General features: G+C 40.8%; 1 protein-coding gene across 2 annotated transcripts in view; it reads right to left on the reverse strand.

Moving 5' to 3' along the window:
- EFL1 (elongation factor like GTPase 1) overlaps positions 1–20,800 on the reverse strand; it is a 130,970-nt gene that overhangs the window by 88,628 nt on the left and 21,542 nt on the right. For both annotated transcript variants that reach the window (XM_024742798.1, XM_024742797.1), the window contains 7 exons: positions 14,389–14,512; positions 12,577–12,653; positions 11,704–11,840; positions 10,565–10,687; positions 6,574–6,673; positions 2,493–2,644; positions 2,085–2,251 (listed from right to left, as the gene is read on the reverse strand). In XM_024742798.1, the coding sequence (XP_024598566.1) occupies positions 2,085–2,251; positions 2,493–2,644; positions 6,574–6,673; positions 10,565–10,687; positions 11,704–11,840; positions 12,577–12,653; positions 14,389–14,512 (880 nt within the window). The remainder of the gene's footprint in view (positions 1–2,084; positions 2,252–2,492; positions 2,645–6,573; positions 6,674–10,564; positions 10,688–11,703; positions 11,841–12,576; positions 12,654–14,388; positions 14,513–20,800) is intronic.

Here is a 20,800-nt window from a genome sequence, read left to right on the forward strand (position 1 = left end):
CTGGTTACCGAGTACATGTGTGTATATGTTTGGGGGAAGGGTGTGTGTGTGCAGCACATTTCTGCTCCAGAGACATAGTAATGTCCAGCCCTAGAGAAGTCACCTATAAATTCTCGGTCAGATGTGAACAGAAGCAGCAGCCAGGTGGGGAAGCAGAATGGTAGGCAGTGGTTCTGAAACTTGAACAGGCAAGGAAATCACCAGGAAGGATTATTAAAACAGATTCCTGGGTCTAACCCCCCAGAATGTCTTCTTCAGTAGCTCTGGAGCAGCGCCTGAGAACCTGCACTTCTAACAAGTTCACAGGAGATGCCGGTACTGCTGGTCTTGTCTTGGGATCACACTTTGAGAACCACTGGTGTAGTGGGAAAAGCACAGGCTTTGGGGGCCATACAGATATGAATTCAAAGCCCTGACCCACCACTTCCTAGCTGTGTGACTTTGGGCAAGTTTTTTAAACTCTTTGAGTCTCCGGTTTCTCATTTGTAAAAAGAAAATAGTAAAATAATACTAAACTCATGGCAGGACGATTGAGTGATGATGGTGGTAAGGATTAAGTAAAGTACACAGTGTGTGCTTGATAAGGCAGAGTGGCTTTGCTCTGGGCTGCACTGGAAGGCAGGACCAATTAAAAAACGAAAACAAAACTGTGAGATGAGAAAACATGTATTGTTTTAAGCTGCTAAATTTGTGGTCATCTGTAACATGCAGCAATAGAAAAAAATAATACAAAGGATAAACACAAAATTCCAGGAAGGGATATGTCTGAAATACTCACTTTTTTTTTTTAGGTAGCTGAAATTAGGTTTTACGGGGATCCAATTACTGAAATAAGGAGTCATTTGTGCTGTCAACTCATTTTATCATTCCTGCTTTAGTCATCTGACACATAAGCAGTTGATTTCAATCCTGAGCCCCACAAGAGCAAAGATACACTACGTACAGAAGATAAACTGGAGTCCTCGTGGAATTTCTAATGCCCAATAAATCAGTGTTTCACTAAATAACAATTTCTTACTCCTCTTGACAGTTTAGAGAGTAAAAAAGGAAAAAAATTAACCAAGAGCACCCTTTCTGATAAATAACAAACTATCAATTATGTGTAAACCAAGATTGTAAGATGATCATCAATGGATTTTTATACATGCCATCACAGCACTTTCTCCCTCCCATAAAACCTAACCCTATACACACCAACTGCTGCGCTCCTTCTTGCTAAATCCAAACATGTTACAGACTAGCACGAACTGCTTAGCCACCACTCAGCACTGCAATGTCCAAGGATCAGACTGCTAAAACTGATGGAATCAGCATTCAAAGCAAGGCAGCTGACGGCACAGACTTCCATCAACTGCCATCTCCCTCTCTCTCATTCATACAGCAGCTCCCCTGGTTAACCTGCAAGGAGAGGAGCACGTGCTTTTCTGCTCGTGACGCTGCACGTCTTAGAAGCTCCTAACATACTGCTTCTTGCTGATCCTGACTGGCTCCCTGGACCTCTGGCATTCATCCTATGACCTTTATCATGTATTTACTACATATATACCTTGTTTATGTCCAAAAATGTTCTGACGGCTCTAGCTTGTGGTTTCTTACTTGCCCTTTGGCTCAGACATATTTAGATGCTGGCTGTTCACTGACTTTCAGACCCTCCTGATCAATTTCTGGGATCTGCCTGCCAAGAAACTGTTGCCTATCACCTGCTCACTGCCCATGCCTTTGGCCTGTACCACCTAGTTTTTGGATCTTTATATTTCTTGAACATCTGCTATTGCCCTGGCTCCAACATGACATCTGTTCTTACCAGTTCCTTCCTCTAGTCTTGAGCAGAAAAGCCTTAAAATTAACCAAATAAGGTTTGAAAACTTGGTTCATATACTGGTTTAATTTCCTAAATGCTACTAAGCGAGACAGATTTACCAAATGTTACTGAATTAACACGAGAGGAAGTACATGGATTCACCTGAATGTGCCTTTCTAGAGACAAAATAAATCTACTAATAAGGTAATCACCAATCTCAACCAATCTGACAAAGTATCAGAACCCTGAAACAATAAACTAACGTTTTACTTCCAATTCTTACCCGCTGCAAAAACTCAAGAGGACTGTATTTGGGCCCCAAGACGAAAATTTTCTTTCCTCTTCGAGCCACGCCACTGAATACTCGAGCAAATGCAATAAAAGGCTCTCGGTCATTTCCTTCCTGGGCCACAGGTTTACGGGTCTCACTCTCCACCTCTTGCTCATCACCTGCCAGAAGCCAAAGGATAATGAGTGCCAGGAATGCTCTCTCCAATCCAGGGACTGCTGAGAAACTCAGAGGGAACAGGGAATATGCTATATTCAGCCCAGTTTCAGCAAGGAAACACCAAGAATTAAAGTATACTGATAAAAGCTACCTTTAAAGCTAAAAAGCCCAAGAGCTAAAGGATGAGTGTCCTAAGTTAAGTAAAAATCCCGTCTCACCAAAGCCTATTTAGGAAAGCTATACCTTTCAGCTCTTCTCCCTGTGGACTCGTTTCAAGGGCACTCCCGTCCTGGGTGGGCTCCAAGGGTGCTTGGCCCTGCGCGGCTGCCAGCTTCTCCGCGTGCCTTCGTCTTGCACGCTCATGCCTCTCAGCAATCTCCTCCTGAGTGAGAGGTCTACAGGACACCACAGATACGTTAACACCTGGCAACATCAAGCACCTCTCAGTCTCTTCAAGTAGAGAAACAGCAAGTATTAACGTGGCTGGAGAAGATGATGGTTGGTCCCCAGTCCCTTCTGGGCGGAAGATTTCTCCAAGTTCTCTCCCTCACTGCAGCAAGAGGAGAGAAGGCCTATCGGGCTTTCTCTGAGAATGCTGCGTCCTCAGCTAGTCTGAGCTTATGAACTGACATGCGAGAGCCCATGTCTCCACACAGAGCCACACACAACAGCACGGAACCTTTCTTAGGTACCGATGTTCCTCCTCAATAAGGCAAAGGACAGGAAAAGGAAGGGTGTGAGTAACAGGCACTGGGGCTCAGAATACCCCTGTAGAGAGACAAGCATAAGACTTCAATGAGAAACTGAGGTTTTCTCCTCAAGTACAAAAATATATCTTCATGGAGAACTGGGGTCAGGCTGAATGCTGGCGACTCATCAGGATAAGAGGTCAAATGGTGATTATCAGTCATTGTGTTAGACCCAAGCACCACCAGAGAAAAGGCAGTGCGCGGGTGTGTCTGGCTGTCCGCTGGGGGGTTCATCTGGGGGGTGCGTCATGTTGCTTGATCCTGTCACTTTGTGCCTGCCTCCCCTGCTGTCCCCCACTGTGATTTTATGATTCCTGCTTCACCCCCGGTCTCTGACTTGACACCTGGCTGATAAGCTCGTCTCCCAACCTGCCATCCCCCATTCCCCTTCTCTCTCCTTAAGCACTAGAATCCATTCAGATGGCCATTCTGAGAGCGCACTGTCCACGCGCATTCTAAATGGCCACATGCTCGTAGACATCCTGATGTCAGGTACCCTAAGACCCCTTTTTACTTTGTGTGGGCCACCCTGGGAGGTGAACGCTTAAGTCACTGACTGTCCACCGCCATCCTCTTCAGACACCTGCCTGCTAGACAAGACCTCCCACTAGGGCTGGACACCAATGCTACTCCCTTAGCACCTGCCCCTCGAAATCGAAGAATTCGGTTCTAGGAGTCGGCCCCTTCTAGTCAGACCCATCCCAATGCAGGTGGTAGGGCTGTGCCGTAAGACACAAAAAAATGAGAGCGCGATCTTTGAGAATGGCTTGCTCAGGTGTCGTTAGGCAATCGAACCTGTTGGCAGTTTCACTACAAGAGATAAGCTCCTCCTTACTGGAAGCTCTACATGTTAAAGGTCTTTCAAACAAGGACAAAAGCTGCTTCCTCATAATTTCTCGTCATGGCTCTTGTTCTGTCTTCTGGAGCAACATCCAACAAACCTTCTTCCCTCTGCTTTCCTTTCAATCATCTGCATTCATGCCCTTCCCCTCCCCCTTCTCTTCTTCAGGCTACACACTCCAGCTCCTCCTTCAATCGATCCTTAGATAACTTACCTTGTTTCTGGACTTTTGCTAAAATCTTTTATAAGAGTATCTGAAAAGTATGAATTAAAATATAAATGCAGAATACATTATTATTACTACAAACAGGGTGGGAAAAACACCCCCGATGAACTTGTTAGCACACGGAGAGAAACGGTCTCTTCCAATGGGCTTATCACTATGATACGGACATTGTGTTCTTCACTCTACATATATTATAGCACATATTTATCAAAACAAGTGACACAGGTATTATTACTCCTAGTTTACAGACGAGAAACTGGAGGCTTAGGAAATTTACATAACGACCCAAAGTGACATAGACAATAAATGGAGGAGCCGTAATTCAAATACAGATAACTCCAAACTCTGTACTCGTTATCATCAGGCTATGTCTCCCATCCAGAAGGAATTAAAGACGATAAAATCATCATCACATTAAGTAAATGTGGTTTTATTTTAGCTTTGGTTAAGAAAGAAGCATACCTGTTCACATATATTAAATCCTCATTCTGCCTGAGCTCATAACATGATTAGCATTTTATGTTTACTAATCAGCATCAAATGCATGCAGGCTTGCTGTCCATCTACATGTTTATCCAATCCATCCAGTTAACGTCTACTATGTGCCAGGCACTGCTGTGAGTACCAGGAGTGGTGGCAGAGGTAAACAGAGCAGACGGAAGAGAAGTCAGCAAGGTTTTATATGAAGAACCCATTGTGTAAACTAGTATTTATTGAGAATAAAGAGGAATTTATTTGCAAGAAAACAGAGCTCTACTAGTCAAGGAACATCTGTGGGCGGTGAGTTATTGAGGCTGTAGTTGAGCTAACTATGGATGACAGTTCTGAGGGGACGGCAGTCAGCAACAGCAGGGATGAAGGAGACCAGAGGTGAGAATGCTGACTGGAGCGTCAAATGGCAGACTGGGGAGATCAATCTGGAGAAGAAAGGAAAAGAGGCAACGACACAAAACCACCCACCCTCAGGAATCCAAGCTGAATGTTCCTGCTCTGGCCTCTGTGAAGCTGGCCAAGGGGTGGGCTGGGAGAGTGTCAGAGAAAGGGCTGGAAAGCTGGCCGTAGTTGGTACGAGCAGTAACCACACCACCAGGTAGCTGAGATGATGGGAACCAAGGGACCAAGGAACGCGGCTTCTATCTGAAGATCACGTCTTGTTACTACAAGAAGTCGGTTCTCAAGAAGGAAGCCAAAGGAACACAAAGACTAAGGATTCAGAGGGAGAGGAACTGCCTCAAAAACTCCTAATAGGATGTTACCTAACAGGTACTTATCAGCAAGTAAGTATTCAGCAAGAATTTGATAAGAGTACAGTTGAGAACAGCAAAAGCAAAGGCCCAGAATCTAGAAAGGGCAGGCAGGTTGGAAGGCTGCCTGCCTAGATTTAGAGGTGGAGGTTAAAAACTGCACAGGATGACGTAGGCCAGATTCCACACAGCGAAGTAGAAGACCATAGGTTTTCAAGCTCAACAGATACAGATTCAAATACTGTTTTGCCCTCCTTCTAGCTATGTAACCTTGAGCGCACTACTTAATCTTTTTAAGGCCTCTTAATTTCCTCAGGTAAGGCTGAAACATTAAACAGTTCCATTGCAGGACTGTTGCTAGATCTAAGTGGCATAATCAATGGTGAGGCAGGAATATTATAAGCTTAATAAACTGCAGCCACTTATTAGTGTTATCATCATTATTAATTATAACATAAAAGAGTAAGATCTGAGATGCTGCCGGAGGTACCAGGACCTTCTTCAGAAGTAATATTTATACCCTTTCTCTCAGGTTACTTGAAAAATTGTTACACAGAATGCCCCCAGAGTAGCTGTGGATAGCACAGAAGAGGAGCTTCCAAGCTCCTATATCGAGTGAATCTTTTCATTCCAGACACCAAAATCATACTGAAGGAAGGATGGCAAATGGACTGGCAGAGTTAGATACTGGGGCAGGGGAACCAGCTAGGAGACTGCTGCAGTAACTCTCACAAGAAATGATCGAGATCTAATCATTTATACTAGTGAGGGGTGAGGGGCAGTGCAGGTGGGAAGGAGGGGAAGACACATGACCAACTCATACGATGTAGAATAGATCCTCCAAGACTCTGGAAACTTGAGAAATGAGCCATCTCCCTCCACACACACACAATACACATGAAGATCAGCAGAGATACTCACCCATCCAACAATCTCTACTGGGGCGGACAAGACAGGCTCAGATTAGACCCTGCCTGATGTTCAATAAAAGTTAACTGTGGCTACCACTACTCTTACTGCTCTTCAAACTGACATGAATTCAAATCAACAGTCCCGGAGCTGATTTCAACAACCATCTCCCACAGAGGTATCACAAAAAGATAAAGTACCCTGCAAATTTTATGTTCCCGCAGGGGCTGCGGCGTACGAATTCCAGGCTGAGGAGAGAAAGCATTATCTGCACCTTCCCACCCACACCCTCACTGCAGCCTCCATGAACCTACACCACTTCCCTGGCCCAGCCCAACTTTGCCTTTATCCTTACCTTTGCTTATTCTGAGGCAAAGCCTTAGCATCAACTGCAAACATTTTGGAAACAAAGATAATAACCGGAGCAGTGTCTTCGCTTCCACATTTCATAAAAGCTAAAGAGACCGGAAATAAAACTGTTACTGTTTTTTCCCATTATTAAAGAGCCAGATTTTTCTGAGAACAATTACGAAGTTTAGAACATGGCATCATCTAAATACATAAGCAACCTATAATCTTTTACCACTATGATAAAAATTGCATCTGGAAAAGTATAAAATTGCTAGAAAAATAGTAGAGCAAGAGCAAGAGAACTGGCAGAAATGAGGAAAGAAAAGCAAAACTGATAGGGTGGGAGAAGGGCTGGAGGAACTCCCACATAGAACTAAAGCTAGGAAATGGGCTTAACCACCCACCATAAGCCCTCAGAAATGTTTCCTGTGGAGAAGGGATAGAACTGAGAAATTTTACCAAAGGTCAACAGTCAATAGGTAGCTTACTAATAAATACATAAAAACCAGTAGCTTTTCCAATCCCTCACAAAAACAAGTTAGAAAATAAAACAGACAAAAATATCTTATCATGATAATAACCAAAAACCTTAGAAATGAATTAAGATTCAATACTATAAAGATGTCAATTTCCCCTAAATCTATAAATTTTAACACAATTTCCTATCAACATATTGACATTTTTCTTAACCTACATAAAAAATCCATTGGTTAAGATAAAAAACCATCGGTTAGTAATTTTTTAAAAAAATCACCCCACATCAAAATAATTCACACATAAAGAATTCAACAGTAAAATTCAAATAAGGGGGATTCCCTAGTGGTGCAGTTGTTGGGAGTCCGCCTGACAATGCAGGGGACACGGGTTCATACCCCAGTCCAGGAGGATCCCACATGCCACGAAGCAGCTGGGCCCGTGGGCCATGGCCGCTGAGCCTGCACGTCCAGAGCTTGTGCTCCACAACAGGAGAGGCCACAACAGTCAGAGGCCCACGTAGAGAAAAAACAAAAACAAAATTCAAATAAGGAATAAAGGAAGCAAGAATTAAATATCTATCAGAAGTCTTGCCAGGGAAAACTTTGAAAGGCTGTGAGGAACAAAGTGACACGCCCTGACTTCAATTTTTAACAGGATCACCCTGGCTGCAGTGTTGAGAAAACACGAAAGGCTATCAAGAACAGCAGCAGGGATACCAGCTGGAAAGCTATTGTAATAACCAGATGAGAGATCATGGTCCAGGGAGGACCCAGGGAGGCAGAAGTGGAAATGTTGAAAAGTAGTTGTTCTGGATATATTTCAAAGGAAGAGTAAACAGGATTTGCAGATGGACTCGATGCAGGGGCATGAGATAACTGTGGGAATTAAGAGCATGCCGTTGTCATGTAAAGCCTTGAGACTGGACAAGATCAGCAGGTAGAAAACAGATGAGGTCCAAAGACTAAGCCTTGCTTTGGGGTATCCCACAGTTAAAAAGTCAGGGAGATGGAGAGGAACTGGAAAAAGAGATTAAGAATAAACAGCCAGGGCTTCCCTGGTGGCGCAGTGGTTGAGAGTCTGCCTGCCGATGCAGGGGACACGGGTTCGTGCCTGGTCTGGGAAGATCCCACATGCCATGGAGTGGCTGGGCCCGCGAGCCATGGCCGCTGAGCCTGCGCGTCCGGAGCCTCAAGAGGCTACTGGAAGTTCAATCTGGAAATTCCTTATGAAAAGTTCCAGCAAAGCAGATTTAAAAGAGCCTATATGGTCAGCTGCTATTCTTGCTGGACCTATAAAAATAATCAGGCCAAGTTTAATGAAACTAAACTTACTTTGCAAACTAATTAGTCTTAATTTGGCTATCTTGGGTAGAAATGAGGGTGATTTCAGAGAAAAAAAAATTATGTTTCAATAGAAACTATAATACACACTTGTGGATATTCGATTCTAGTTCTGTTATCATCTTCGAGGTTTTTTTTTTCTGCTGGTAAACTGGACTGGATCCTGAATTATTCTAGTTTCCTCAAATATTTGGCTACAACTCTCCGAAGTCACATTTCCAATTTTTCTCCCACTTTTGATTCGGAATCACTGAGAACCAAAGCTGCCCCTTTCCTGAAGCCCTGCAAACTGAAGCTGAACAACCTGCAATACATTTGAGAGAGACCACCACACAACATCCCATGTTTAGACAATCTTCACGCCCGTTGCTGTGTAAGCCGCTCAGAAAGTTTACCTGAACGCTCAACGACATCATCAACGACACTTCACAGTGCAGATGATACTTGACTCGGACATCTAGAAATCTTGACTGGCTGCCTCCTAGGTTCAGAAGTTGGTTTATAATTTCTCCAACCATTAACCTTTTTCTTCTGTCTCCACAGAAATGCCTCTTATATATAATACCCGATTGCTTGCACCTTATAAGCCTAACTTTGAGAGCCCACCTGCATCACTGCCTCCAGAAATGAATTTAACTAGACAGACTTACTGTCAGGCCTGAGACTGGTTTAATGAGATGGAACAATCTACGAACTCAGCTTCTGGACTGTGACACTCCTTGAAGACATTTCAAAGGGAGAACTGTTGAAGAGCAAAATTTGCCACCCCAGAATGTGTTTCTCTGGCATGAGGATTAATTTAGGCTGATTATTTTTAAGAAGTAGAAGACTCAGGAAGTCTTTCTTTTTATGTCCCCTTAGCCGTCTAAAGAATTTAGATAAAGGACCTGGTCCTGGAATAGAGCTATCACCAGAAAAGAATATGCAGCTATCACTGCAAAGAATATGGGACAGGTGTGGTGGGGAAAACTGGAAGGACCTAGAGATCAGAGTCCACTCTGTGTCCCAGAGTCTCTGCACAGACCAGCAAACATTCTTTTCAACCAAACTTTTGCTTTTCCATCTTCATGTGAATTGCCTTCCTCCCCTTTGAAGTCCTAAACCACTCACAGTATTTAAGGTGAGGGTTTCGGCCAGTTATTCTGTTTTCCCGGGTCTGTCCCATGTATATATGTTATTAAACTTTTGTTTGATTTTTTTGTTTTTTTTTAAAAAAAAAAAAGAAAAAAAGAATAAATAGCCAGGGAGACAGGGAGAAAGTAGGAGTATGTGGAAGCCTAGAAGTCAAGGAAAAAAATGACTCAAGGAGGAAGGAGTGATCGACCATGTCAAATGGTAGTGACGGATCTAGTCAGATGAGGATTGAGAACTGGCTGAAAGATATAACAAAGGACAGTCAACAGTGGCCCTGAGAACAGCAGTGACTTGGGGGGCAGGGGCTACAAATTCAGTAGATTGCGAGAAAAAGGATAGGAGAAAGTGAGTACATACACATGAATTTCATGGAGCCACACGGAGCTTGGAATGGGAGGATCCCTCTCATGGGGAGCGCATATACGGGGCTTCAAAAGAGCAGCACTGGGTTTCCCTGATGGCGCAGTGGTTGAGAGTCCGCCTGCCGATGCAGGGGACACGGGTTCGTGCCCCGGTCCGGGAAGATCCCACATGCCGTGGAGCGGCTGGGCCCGTGAGCCATGGCTGCTGGGCCTGCGTGTCCGGAGCCTGTGCTCCGCAACGGGAGAGGCCACAACCGTGAGAGGCCTGCGTACCGCAAAAGAAAAAGAAAAAAAAAAAAAAAGAGCAGCACAGCCCCTGAAATCACTTTTCCACAGTCCCTGGGGACACAGCCATGGTGGTGATATGGCACTTTAGGAACACATTCCTGGCTATTTAGGAGGATGGAATACAGCATGATTATAAGATTATGAAATGTGATCAGGTCAAAAGGTAGCGGTCTCAGAGCCTCTGGTATACCCACTCCACTGGCAGAGCAAAATGGCTCTAGCAAAACTGAAATGTTAGAAAACAAAAGGCAACTGGTGAAATGTTTGTGAAATTGTTTGTCTGTGGAATTGGCCATTTGGCCATTTAGCAAACTAGCATTTAGCAAATTGGTCTAGAGTAGTCTGGACTTAGGACTCAAAAATATGTTACCTGCTGTGTTCATCTTTACCTCACCTGCTTTCAGTGCCTGGGTTTCCGGTGGAAGAGAATCAAATGTTTGCGATCCTGCGCACATCAGTTTCTCCACTCTCTCGGCTGTAATATCAAGGGGACTAGGAAGTTTCTGACACACCATAGCTGAAGTCTGCTGTTAAGGACTCAAAACCTTGAGCAAGTGCCCTCCACCATGGCAGAGAGTCACAGTATGCACTAAATACTGAGGTAACGATGTACGTCTATAAGATGCCTGGGCTAGAAGGCAGCACTACGCCATATATCACATCTCAAAATATGGACACAATTTCAGGGAGTTCATGGACACTCTAGAGCCCAGAAAGGATCCTCATGATAGATATTCTAACACTGACATCCTATGGAACAAGTGAGGAAGGACAACAGAACTTAGGAGCACGGCTAACTGTGACCTTTTAAGTCCTCAAAATCTTTTATGTGGTTTCATAAACTGGTACAAAACAACCATCAGCCACAAGCTATGATACAAGAAGGTCCCCCACCAGAGCGAGTGCCACTGTAGGGGTATGTGTCTATCACAGCTCTGAGATCCACTGCTGGTTCACTCCCAGGACACTGCACCCCCAGCCCACTGCAGCGGTACGGCTGAGTACACACAGGTCAAGGAAGAGAAGACAGTCTAAATTCATCTATAAAATCACTTTAGTTAATGTAAGCCATTTAAAATCAAGTCCTTTTGGAATCACTAATGTGAGAGGAAGTATCAACAAGCTAACGAAAATATGGGTCTAAAATGAACCAGTGCTGTATAAAAAAATAAATAAAATAAAATTCAAAAATAAATAAATAAAATGAACCAGTGATCCTAACACAAACATCTAAATTATCTACTTATATGTAAATCTTAGTCTAAACGTGTTTATTTTACAGATTACTAAACAAAAACTAAAAACATTTTTTAAGAACATTCAGGTTGATATTAGTATTAGTCCTAGTTAATATTAATATATTCATTTTTAAAGTACTTAATACAGTTTCATGGTGGAACCTTAAATAACCCCAGAAGACTTTGGATGGAAATGCATTATTTTCAGAGGATTTCCGGATTGCCAATAACACACTGGTTTTTCTTGTTTAGTCAAATCTATGATTTCATTAAAAACCATTAAAATAAAGGATACCAAGAACAGCCTCAGATATGGGAAGCCACTGACTGCAAATAGCATTGATCTGAACTTTAGGGTCTGAATGCCGTGCCTCTCGGGCTCCAATTTTTAATCCTAAAGAAGTCACGATTTTATCAATTTTTTCTTTGTCCCTATAGTAAACGTACAGGATGGGTGGGGGGTGAGGGGTGAGGAGAGAGAAAGATCACATAAAGACACAAAGGAGTAGTGAGGAAAAGGGACTCAACATTGTTTGACACATTTATTCCTAATGTATTATTTTTACTACAAAAAAGTAAAAATGCTTCAAGGGGCTCCTGCCACAGGAGAAAACTGCTCAACCTCTACCCATACACTTCCAAATGAACTTTTCTTTAAAACGTCCCACGAAGCACCATTCCACAATCTCCCTAAAAAAGCTATGTCAACTGGTAAAGCAATTGTATAAATAAATACTAAAAAATCATTATTCCATCTCTGGAACAACTTAGAAATTTACTGAAGCAAACATTCTTTTCCACTTGTATCAGGCAAGTTTTTCCCCCAAGTGTCCCATTAGTGATCCTTGGTATCAAGCATCTTTTCTACTACAATTACTATTTTATTTTAAACTGAGTTTGTATAAACAAAAGTCTAATGTTTCTTTCCATCCTTTATATCTCTTCACCTCAGCACTCTATAAAATATGGCTGTTCTCCCCCTCCTGTCACCCTTTACTTGGGTTACACATACTCCTTTAAATTGTTTCCAAGCCCTGTAATCAACTCCTCTGTAAAGGCTCTGTTCATTTTTTCAGTCTGTCTCAGCTTTCTGAAGTGTGACTCATCAAACTGAAAAGTGAGGCAAATTATACTGCCCAATTTATGTAACAATTTATAACAGCCTTACTTTTTCAAGACAGCATCATACAAACTCCATATATTTTCCAGGATCAACTGTACAAATAAAGGTTTCTTTCCTTTTGCCTGTAAAAAAGGATGAATGGGCTTAAATTTCTGAATATTTCATCGGTATCTTACATATTCATTCTTGACATGTTTTATTATCAGTGTTTCATTTCTACCAGAAAATATTTACTCAACAGAAAAGTGGAGGAAAGTAGCTATAAGAATGCTCTAAAAAGCCAATAATCCACAATCAGTAACAACCCACTGTTCTCTTCCTCCAGGAACCATGGACTTCACAAACAAGACCATTTGGGGGATATATCACTGCAGTTGTCCTTTCACCGCCATCAAAGAAATACATGATACCCAAGCTGAGAGCTAAAACTTCACTCTAAAATTTCCATGGACTTTGTTCTAAAGAATGTTCTTAAACATGAAAAATGTTCAACTTCAAGGAAGAAGATATGAAAAAAAAACAAAAAAAAACCCCTATTATTTCTCTTACCAAACTGTACAGAATAATAGCAAGAGCACTTTGAGATGGATAATATACAAGAGCTGGAATATAAACTCATACCCTCTTTCTCAAGAACTATTGGCAAGGTATTGGGAAATTAGGCCATTACCTTTGAATGCCTGGTTAAAAAAAGCTCATTGTCAAGACATAAAAATGCATTTATCAAGATGCCCACCACAGCTTTACTTAAAATATCGAAATATTTGTGAAACAGAAATATAAACTATGTCCAATCTTACAGGATTTATGTAGATTCTACATTCATGTAGAATGATTATGTAAATGATGTAATAGGGTCCTTATGTGACAGGAACTGTTCTAAAGACTTTTCTTGGATAGTTCATATAATTATCCTAACCACCCTGTAAGTATTACTATCTCCAATTTGCAGATGAAAAAAACTGAGACAAATGTCACGGAACTAGTAAGTGGTGGAGCTGAGATTCAAACAGAGTTGGATTCTCAAACCATGCTCTTTCCCACTTCATACACTGGCTCCTTCTTAAATACACTGTTTATAGAAAGATTTTAATGGCAACGGAAGATGTTCACAATATGATGTCAAGCAGAAAAGCAGCTATATTATATAAACAGCAAAATCTCAACTGAGGGATATATGTATCTATCCAGAAAGAATGAAAGAAATGAAAACCACAGCATTAGCAGTGCTGGCTTCTGATATTTTTTCTTTCCTGTAGCTTTATACTTATAAATACCTTCTTAAGGGAATATATATGCTCTTCAATGAGAATGAATTTATAAAATCCTGAATTTTACATTTAAAAAAAAATCTTCAAGAAAAGCATTCTCTGAGGCTATGTGATTCAGCAGCCTTATATCACCTCAATCGATAGAATGAAGTGCTCCAGGGAGCACCTCCCTCTCCACATCAGCAAAGCATGGTGACTGACATTCAATGAGAGAAGGCCTCAGCTGAGACTAGGGATAAAGTGTGGGCCACACAGTGATGTCTGAAAGAGATGTCTCTTTATGAAGGGGACACACAAATGCCTGATGCAAAATATGTGTCTTCAAGTTCACATGCACAGGATCTGAGATTTTTGCTCCTCTTAAAAAGAAAAAACAAACAAACAAAAAAACCCAGGCAGTCCTAAAGAACTCTATTTAAGCAATACTTGGATATAAGACACATGAACTTTAGCCAAATATATACAGTAGAAAATCCCTCATAAACTGACTCCCATAAACCAAGGCCAAATTACAGGTGTGTTACAGTACAGGTTTTCATAGGGCAACAATGGGACCAACTATCAACAGGGACATATGCCACATTACCTGATCAACCTTCATAATCTTCTTAGCCTTCATATTTATATAATAATCTCCCCACAAGGTTTTCAAAAGAACTTCCTTTTTGATGCCAGTTTTTTGACTGTAGATTTCGGCAAAGTGCTCAATTCTGAAAGAAAAGCAAGTGTTCACGTTATTAATAACATAAATGAGTACAGCTAACACTTGAGTGTTTCTGTGCCAGGTACTGTTCAACGTGCTTTAAATGCCATTTCAACTATGTTACAAGGTAAGTACTAATTATCTCCCCTATTTTACAGAAAAGGATAATGAAGCACGAGATATCACACAGGTAACAAGTGAAGCTGGGATTCAAACCCAAGCAGTCTCATTCCAGAGCCCAGCTTCCTGTCCAACTTCCCCTAAATTCATATGAATTAGAATTCATGCCATACCTCCCCTTTTTAATACTGCATGTGTAAAACAAGAGGAATAACGGCCAAGGAAATGGAGGCTCCAGCTGCCCACTGCAGCCACGCCAACAATAAACTTTGTTTCAGCCCTTCACTGCTATAGATACCTATTGCTCACAAAGAAAACAAACCCTAGAGCCAGAACCTGCCAAAAAAAGGCTTTTTAGCATCCGGGATTAAACAGGAAACAGATACATATACACTTACTTAACTCTCTCCAGCCCTTAGAGAAGCCAGTTAGCACCAGGTCTGCTCTACTGGAAACCCCAGCCACACAAGAGCGGTCACCTGACAAATAATGATGCTGTATATTACAGCATCTGCAGTGTCTGGGTAAAGGACCTAGAAAAAATACCTTTTCTACAGGGAACAGTATGCTCCTACATAATCTAAGTTTTGAGTCCAACTCTCAAAGTACCAGCAACTTAAAAGACGCCTGCTATATTCTCCAATGCAGAAGGAATCCAAAGTTAACAGATTCTAGACAATTCTTTACCTGTCATTCAACAACTGTGGAATCCAGGGGTTAACTACAACCAAGTCCAATTAGCTGATATTCTCTTATGATAATAGAAGCCTGGTGGGAGCAATAAAAAGCTGCAGGAGTGGAAGCTAATAATTATGGTTGGAACCAGAAATATGAAGAGCATCAGGCAGCAGCTTAGAAGCAAAAACAGATGCTACAGAAACTGCTGAAGATAAATAACCACTGCCCCCTCTCACTGAGGTCCAAGGGAGAGAAAAACACCCATCAGGAATCAAAATTCACATCATACAGTTATAAGCTACTAACATTCTGAAAGAGATGGGCTCAAAGGTCCATCACTTCCAAAGTAATTCACTATGGTAAGCTTTATTTCCCATTTGATCCAACAGCTATTTATTTAGCAGAGTATTTTTTTACTTTTCTAAAACTTTAGTTTCTATTATTATTTTATTTATACTTATATAAAAATTTATATATAAATTGTATATATAACATGTATATAATATATAATTTATACATTATTTATATATGTAAGTAATGGAGGACTCTCAACCACCGCGCCACCAGGGAAGCCCAGTATCACTATATCATTAATTTATAATCTTTTTCGTCTTTTTGGAGGGAACCCATCTTCTCTTTACCAATTTTTACCTCACTCCATAGACATAGCTTTCCTACTCTGGAGGGCTGAAAGGAGCACTCTTGGTCTCTCTGCCACCTCAATGGCTACTCAACAAGCAAAAAGAAGGCCAATGGCCAACACTTATTGGGCAGAGTTCCTATGCCTCAAAAAGGAAGCAAGCTCTGTCTTGCTCCCTACTCCAGGGATCAGTAAAAAGAGCCAAGCTTCCTCCTTGACTTCCTGAAGTTAAGTACACCTAGAACAAGGCACAGAACCTTCTTTCCAGAGGCAAGTCAGCAGACCCTTATCTCACCCTAGGCTTTCCATCTCTCAACACCTGATCTTTCCAGACAGGCTGCAATCCTCCATGCAGATTTGCAGATCCATTACAGGACCTACAGGAGGGAGACAATGGGAGGCAACTACTGTGGCCTGAGGTCCCAAGCACATTCTCCAGCCTATCTCTACCAGGGAGCCCTGTTCTTTACAGTGATGTTCTCTGGGTCCTCAATAAATACAGCCAACACTTTGATCATAATATTGGCAACTTGGGTCCATTCTTAGATGGTTAGCGCTGGAGATAATGACTGAGTGATTTGTATAAGCTTTCAACATAGTTTATATTCCTTGAACTTGAATTGTTTGTTGGCCTGACATAGGATCAATTTTTATATATCCTTCACTGACACTTAAAACAAATCCGGACTTTAATTATAATACTATTCATATGGTTTGTTGCTATTTGATGTTAAACTGTGATATGATGCAATCCCCCCAAACCACATGACTGTGGATTTCTACTTATACTTCTATTTTTGTCTCATGAACTTTGCTGTTATGATCATTAATCTCTTTACTACAGAAATGTGCCAATTACCCATATAAAAATGATCCTTATGCCACATTTGCCATAAATTCTGCTCTGCTTATCATTAAGATCGCCAAACCTATTTCCTTTTTATTCACATTTGTTTGACATATTGAACCAAAGCTTTGGTGTTTACCCTCAGTCCCTTATGCTTTATGTTTATTTTATTTAGCAAATCTCTGGAAATTTCCTTCTTATAAAAGACAGTATCTCCTCAACAGGGGATTCAAACATTTACTGTCATAACTGTTCTGATTAGGTAGATTTCTCTTCGTGCTTCCAGGATTTTTTTGTTGTTGTTGTTGATCTGTGCTACCCAGTCCGTTATGTTTTCTTTTATCCTTTACAACAATGTGTCAGATATATGTCTTGCTTTTAACTCAAAAAGTGGCAAACAAAGATTTTCACAAACACTGAAACATACTATAAAATCATAAATTATAGTAAGAAATTGGCCATTTGCTTAGACCACTGTCTTCTAACCCTTTTCTAGTCCATCACTTATTTACACATACATACACATAGAGACACATAAATCTTTGAAAATCTTGTTTTTCATCCTTTACATTCTTTTCAATCCCCCAGTTACCACAAAAGTTGCTTATAAACATCAAACCTTTCTTGATTATTGCTTAGTGCTTTTATTCCTGTGTCTGTCATTAGTTATCATTTTAAAATACTGACAGATTCTAGCACAACTTCTCCATTCTTTTTTTTTTTTTTAATTTTTTTTTTAGAAGATGTTGGGGGTAGGAGTTTATTAATTAATTAATTTATTTTTGCTGTGTTGGGTCTTCGTTTCTGTGCGAGGGCTTTCTCTAGTTGTGGCAAGTGGGGGCCACTCTTCATCGCGGTGCGCGGGCCTCTCACTAGCGCAGCCTCTCTTGATGTGGAGCACAGGCTCCAGATACGCAGGCTCAGCAGTTGTGGCTCACAGGCGTAGTTGCTCCGCGGCATGTGGGATCCTCCCAAACCAGGGCTCGAACCGGCGTCCCCTGCATTAGCAGGCAGACTCTCAACCACTGCTCCACCAGGGAAGCCCCTCTCCATTCTTGAATTCTATTTTAATTCATTTCCTCTACCGAATAACTTCAAACAAGATTCTCAGAAAAGATTCGCAGAACATGTTTTCCAAGACTACTGACCTATCAATCTTTTGCCCTGAACGACAGTTTGGCCAAGTATGAAATTTCTGGGCCACATACTCTTTTGTGTCCAAGGTACCCAATGGATTAATGTTAATTGCAGGATTCTAAGACACTGCTGCACAAAGACAAACAAAACTATAAGGAAGGGCTTTTCCTTGTCTTTTCTTTCCTGCCCCTGTTTTATAGGGTTGGGGCCTCAGCTCTATTTATCTTAATCAGGAACTAGATTGTTGCTGCCACCCACACAAGTCAATGTGTTTCTGCTTTTTCCGAGCAGATTCTCCTGGAGTAACAACTATTAACAGGACAGATGTAGGCCACACAGCCACTAGTCACACTTCTTAATCCTGTCCCACTACATAAGAGTTTATAGAACCATCTGCTAAATTCTGAAATGTACTCATTTCCCACTTTTTGTGACAACTTTCCCTATTGAAGTTGCCAACTTTCCCCATTCACTGACATGTTAGAGGAAAATTGGAAGGAAATGGGTCTCCAGTGCTTTCATTTCCACCAACCCTTTTCCATAAATTAACATGTCAACTAGTTGAGAACAGGCACTAGCAGATCTATAAAGATGACTTTGTCTAATACAGGGGAATTCATTTATTGACTGAAAGTACGTAAAAATGTCCAAAGTTGTGAGAAGTTACCCTCATTCTGTTCATTCAAGTCTCTCCCCATTCCTTCTTCCACAATAAACTTTCCCTAATTTGTGAGATTTAGACTAAAATTCACATAAAACATTCAATTTTTTATGAAAATCATTACAAGAAAAGGGCAAGCCCCTTACATTGTAGCTCACTAGCAAAAGTTACAAATTAAGAAATCAATAGGTCTGACCCTGTTATATGACTGAATGAATCACTGTACATTTTATTTTAGCTCAAAGAAATTCTTAGAAATTATCTTAGACCTATATTCTTATTTTTCAGATGAGAAAACAAGGCCCAGAAAGATGACAACGGTAAGTCATCAACTACATATGAAAAGTGCAAATTTTCAAGTTTGTAATTTCCATTTTCACTATATATCCATTATCTGAATTTATTTGTCTGGTATAACCTTTATAGGCACCAAATAAACCAAGGTATCTATAATTTATTATAAACTAGCAGAGAAAAATTATGGTATTATAATTTATTATGCTGCCCAAGGCAAAATGTGTTCAGTCAAAAGGAAGTTGAAGGGCAAGTTCCTGTAAAAAGGAAGACAAGGAACAGCCAAGGGTGGTTTCACCTGGTGCATTATTTCTGGTTCTATTATCCCTGCAAATTATATGTAAGGTTAAGCCTACAACTAAAGTAAATTTCATTATATCCCCACAACTGTTTAACCAGGCCGAAGACATTTTTCTCAAAGTAAAAATCCGCTGAATTTTCTGATTTCACAAGTCAGTGATGGTTGTGGTTAGAAATGTAATCAATTACCTAGCACATTCAAAACTGATATCACTACTACTTGGCCTGAGTGTGTACATACCCAGAAGGGGCAATTAGAAAAAACAAGGGTCCCTATATTCCATAGTGAAGATCCCACAAAAGCACTATGGTAAAAAAGCATGAACTTCAGTGCCAGGCAGACTTTAAACTTAACAACAGCTATGCCACTCAGTGGCTTAGTGATGCTTAACAAATCAATCAATGTATTTGAACCTTAAATAATAAATATTAAGACCTATTTAAAAGGATTGTTCTGGGACTTCCCTGGTGGTGCAGTGGTTAAGAATCCACCTGCCAATGCAGGGGACACGGGTCCAGGAAGATCCCACATGCTACAGAGCAGAGCAACTAAACCTGCGTGCCACAACTACTGAGCCTGTGCTCTACAGCCTGTGAGCCACAACTACTGAGCCCACATGCCACAACTACTGAAGCCCATGCGCCTAGAGCCTGTGCTCCACAACTAGAGAAGCCACTGCAACAAGAAGCCTGCACACCCCATAGAGGAGTAGCTCCTGCTCACCGCAACTAGAGAAAGCCCGCACACAGCAATGAACACCCAATGCAGCCAAAAATAATTAATTTAAAAAAAATTGGAAAAAAATAAAATAAAAGGAGTGTTCTAAGAATTCAATAAAATAATTTAAGTGACTAGCTCAACGCCTAGCATATGCACACCCTCAATAGTTAGTTTCTTTCCACAGTAACTTCTGCTAGTGTAGATAATAAAAGTTGATAATGTATTTGCTCATATATGCATAATAACCTCCAGATGATACACAAGAAACTGCTGGGACGAACTAGTTTTCTGTGGGGAAATGAACTAAAAAGCTAAGGGATAGTGTGGGAGACTTTTCATTGTACGCATTTTTGTACCTTCTGAAATTTGAATTTATTCAAAGAATAAGGTTTAAAAAGTTAATTGTATATAAAATCTACAAAGAGATGCAAAACTTGCTGAATATTCAAATATCAATGTAATCTACTATATTAATAGTTAAAGAACAAAAATCATAGGATTATATTAATTGATACAGAAAAAGCATTTGAAAAAATTTGACACCAATTCATAGTAATAACTCAGAAAAAAGGAGTGCAGGGGAACTTCCTTACCTTGACAAAGAACATTTAGAAACAACTTAGAACTAACATTATACCTCTTGGTGAAAGACTGAAAGATGGGGAACAAGGCAAGTATGTCTACTTTCCCCATTTATTCAAACAGTGCTGGAAGTTCTTGCCAGTGCAATAAGGCAAGAAAAGAAAGGAAAATGGCACAGGACAGGAAGAAATAAAAGTCCTTATTTGCAGATGACATGACTACCTTGTACAAAATCCCAAGGCATCTACGAAAAACTCTTAGAACTAATGAATAGGTTTAGCAAGGTGACAGTATACAAGATCAACACACAAAAAT

This window comes from Neophocaena asiaeorientalis, unplaced genomic scaffold (genome assembly GCF_003031525.2).
Source record: "Neophocaena asiaeorientalis asiaeorientalis breed wild unplaced genomic scaffold, Neophocaena_asiaeorientalis_V1.1 scaffold155, whole genome shotgun sequence".
NCBI classification, from domain to species: domain Eukaryota; kingdom Metazoa; phylum Chordata; class Mammalia; order Artiodactyla; family Phocoenidae; genus Neophocaena; species Neophocaena asiaeorientalis.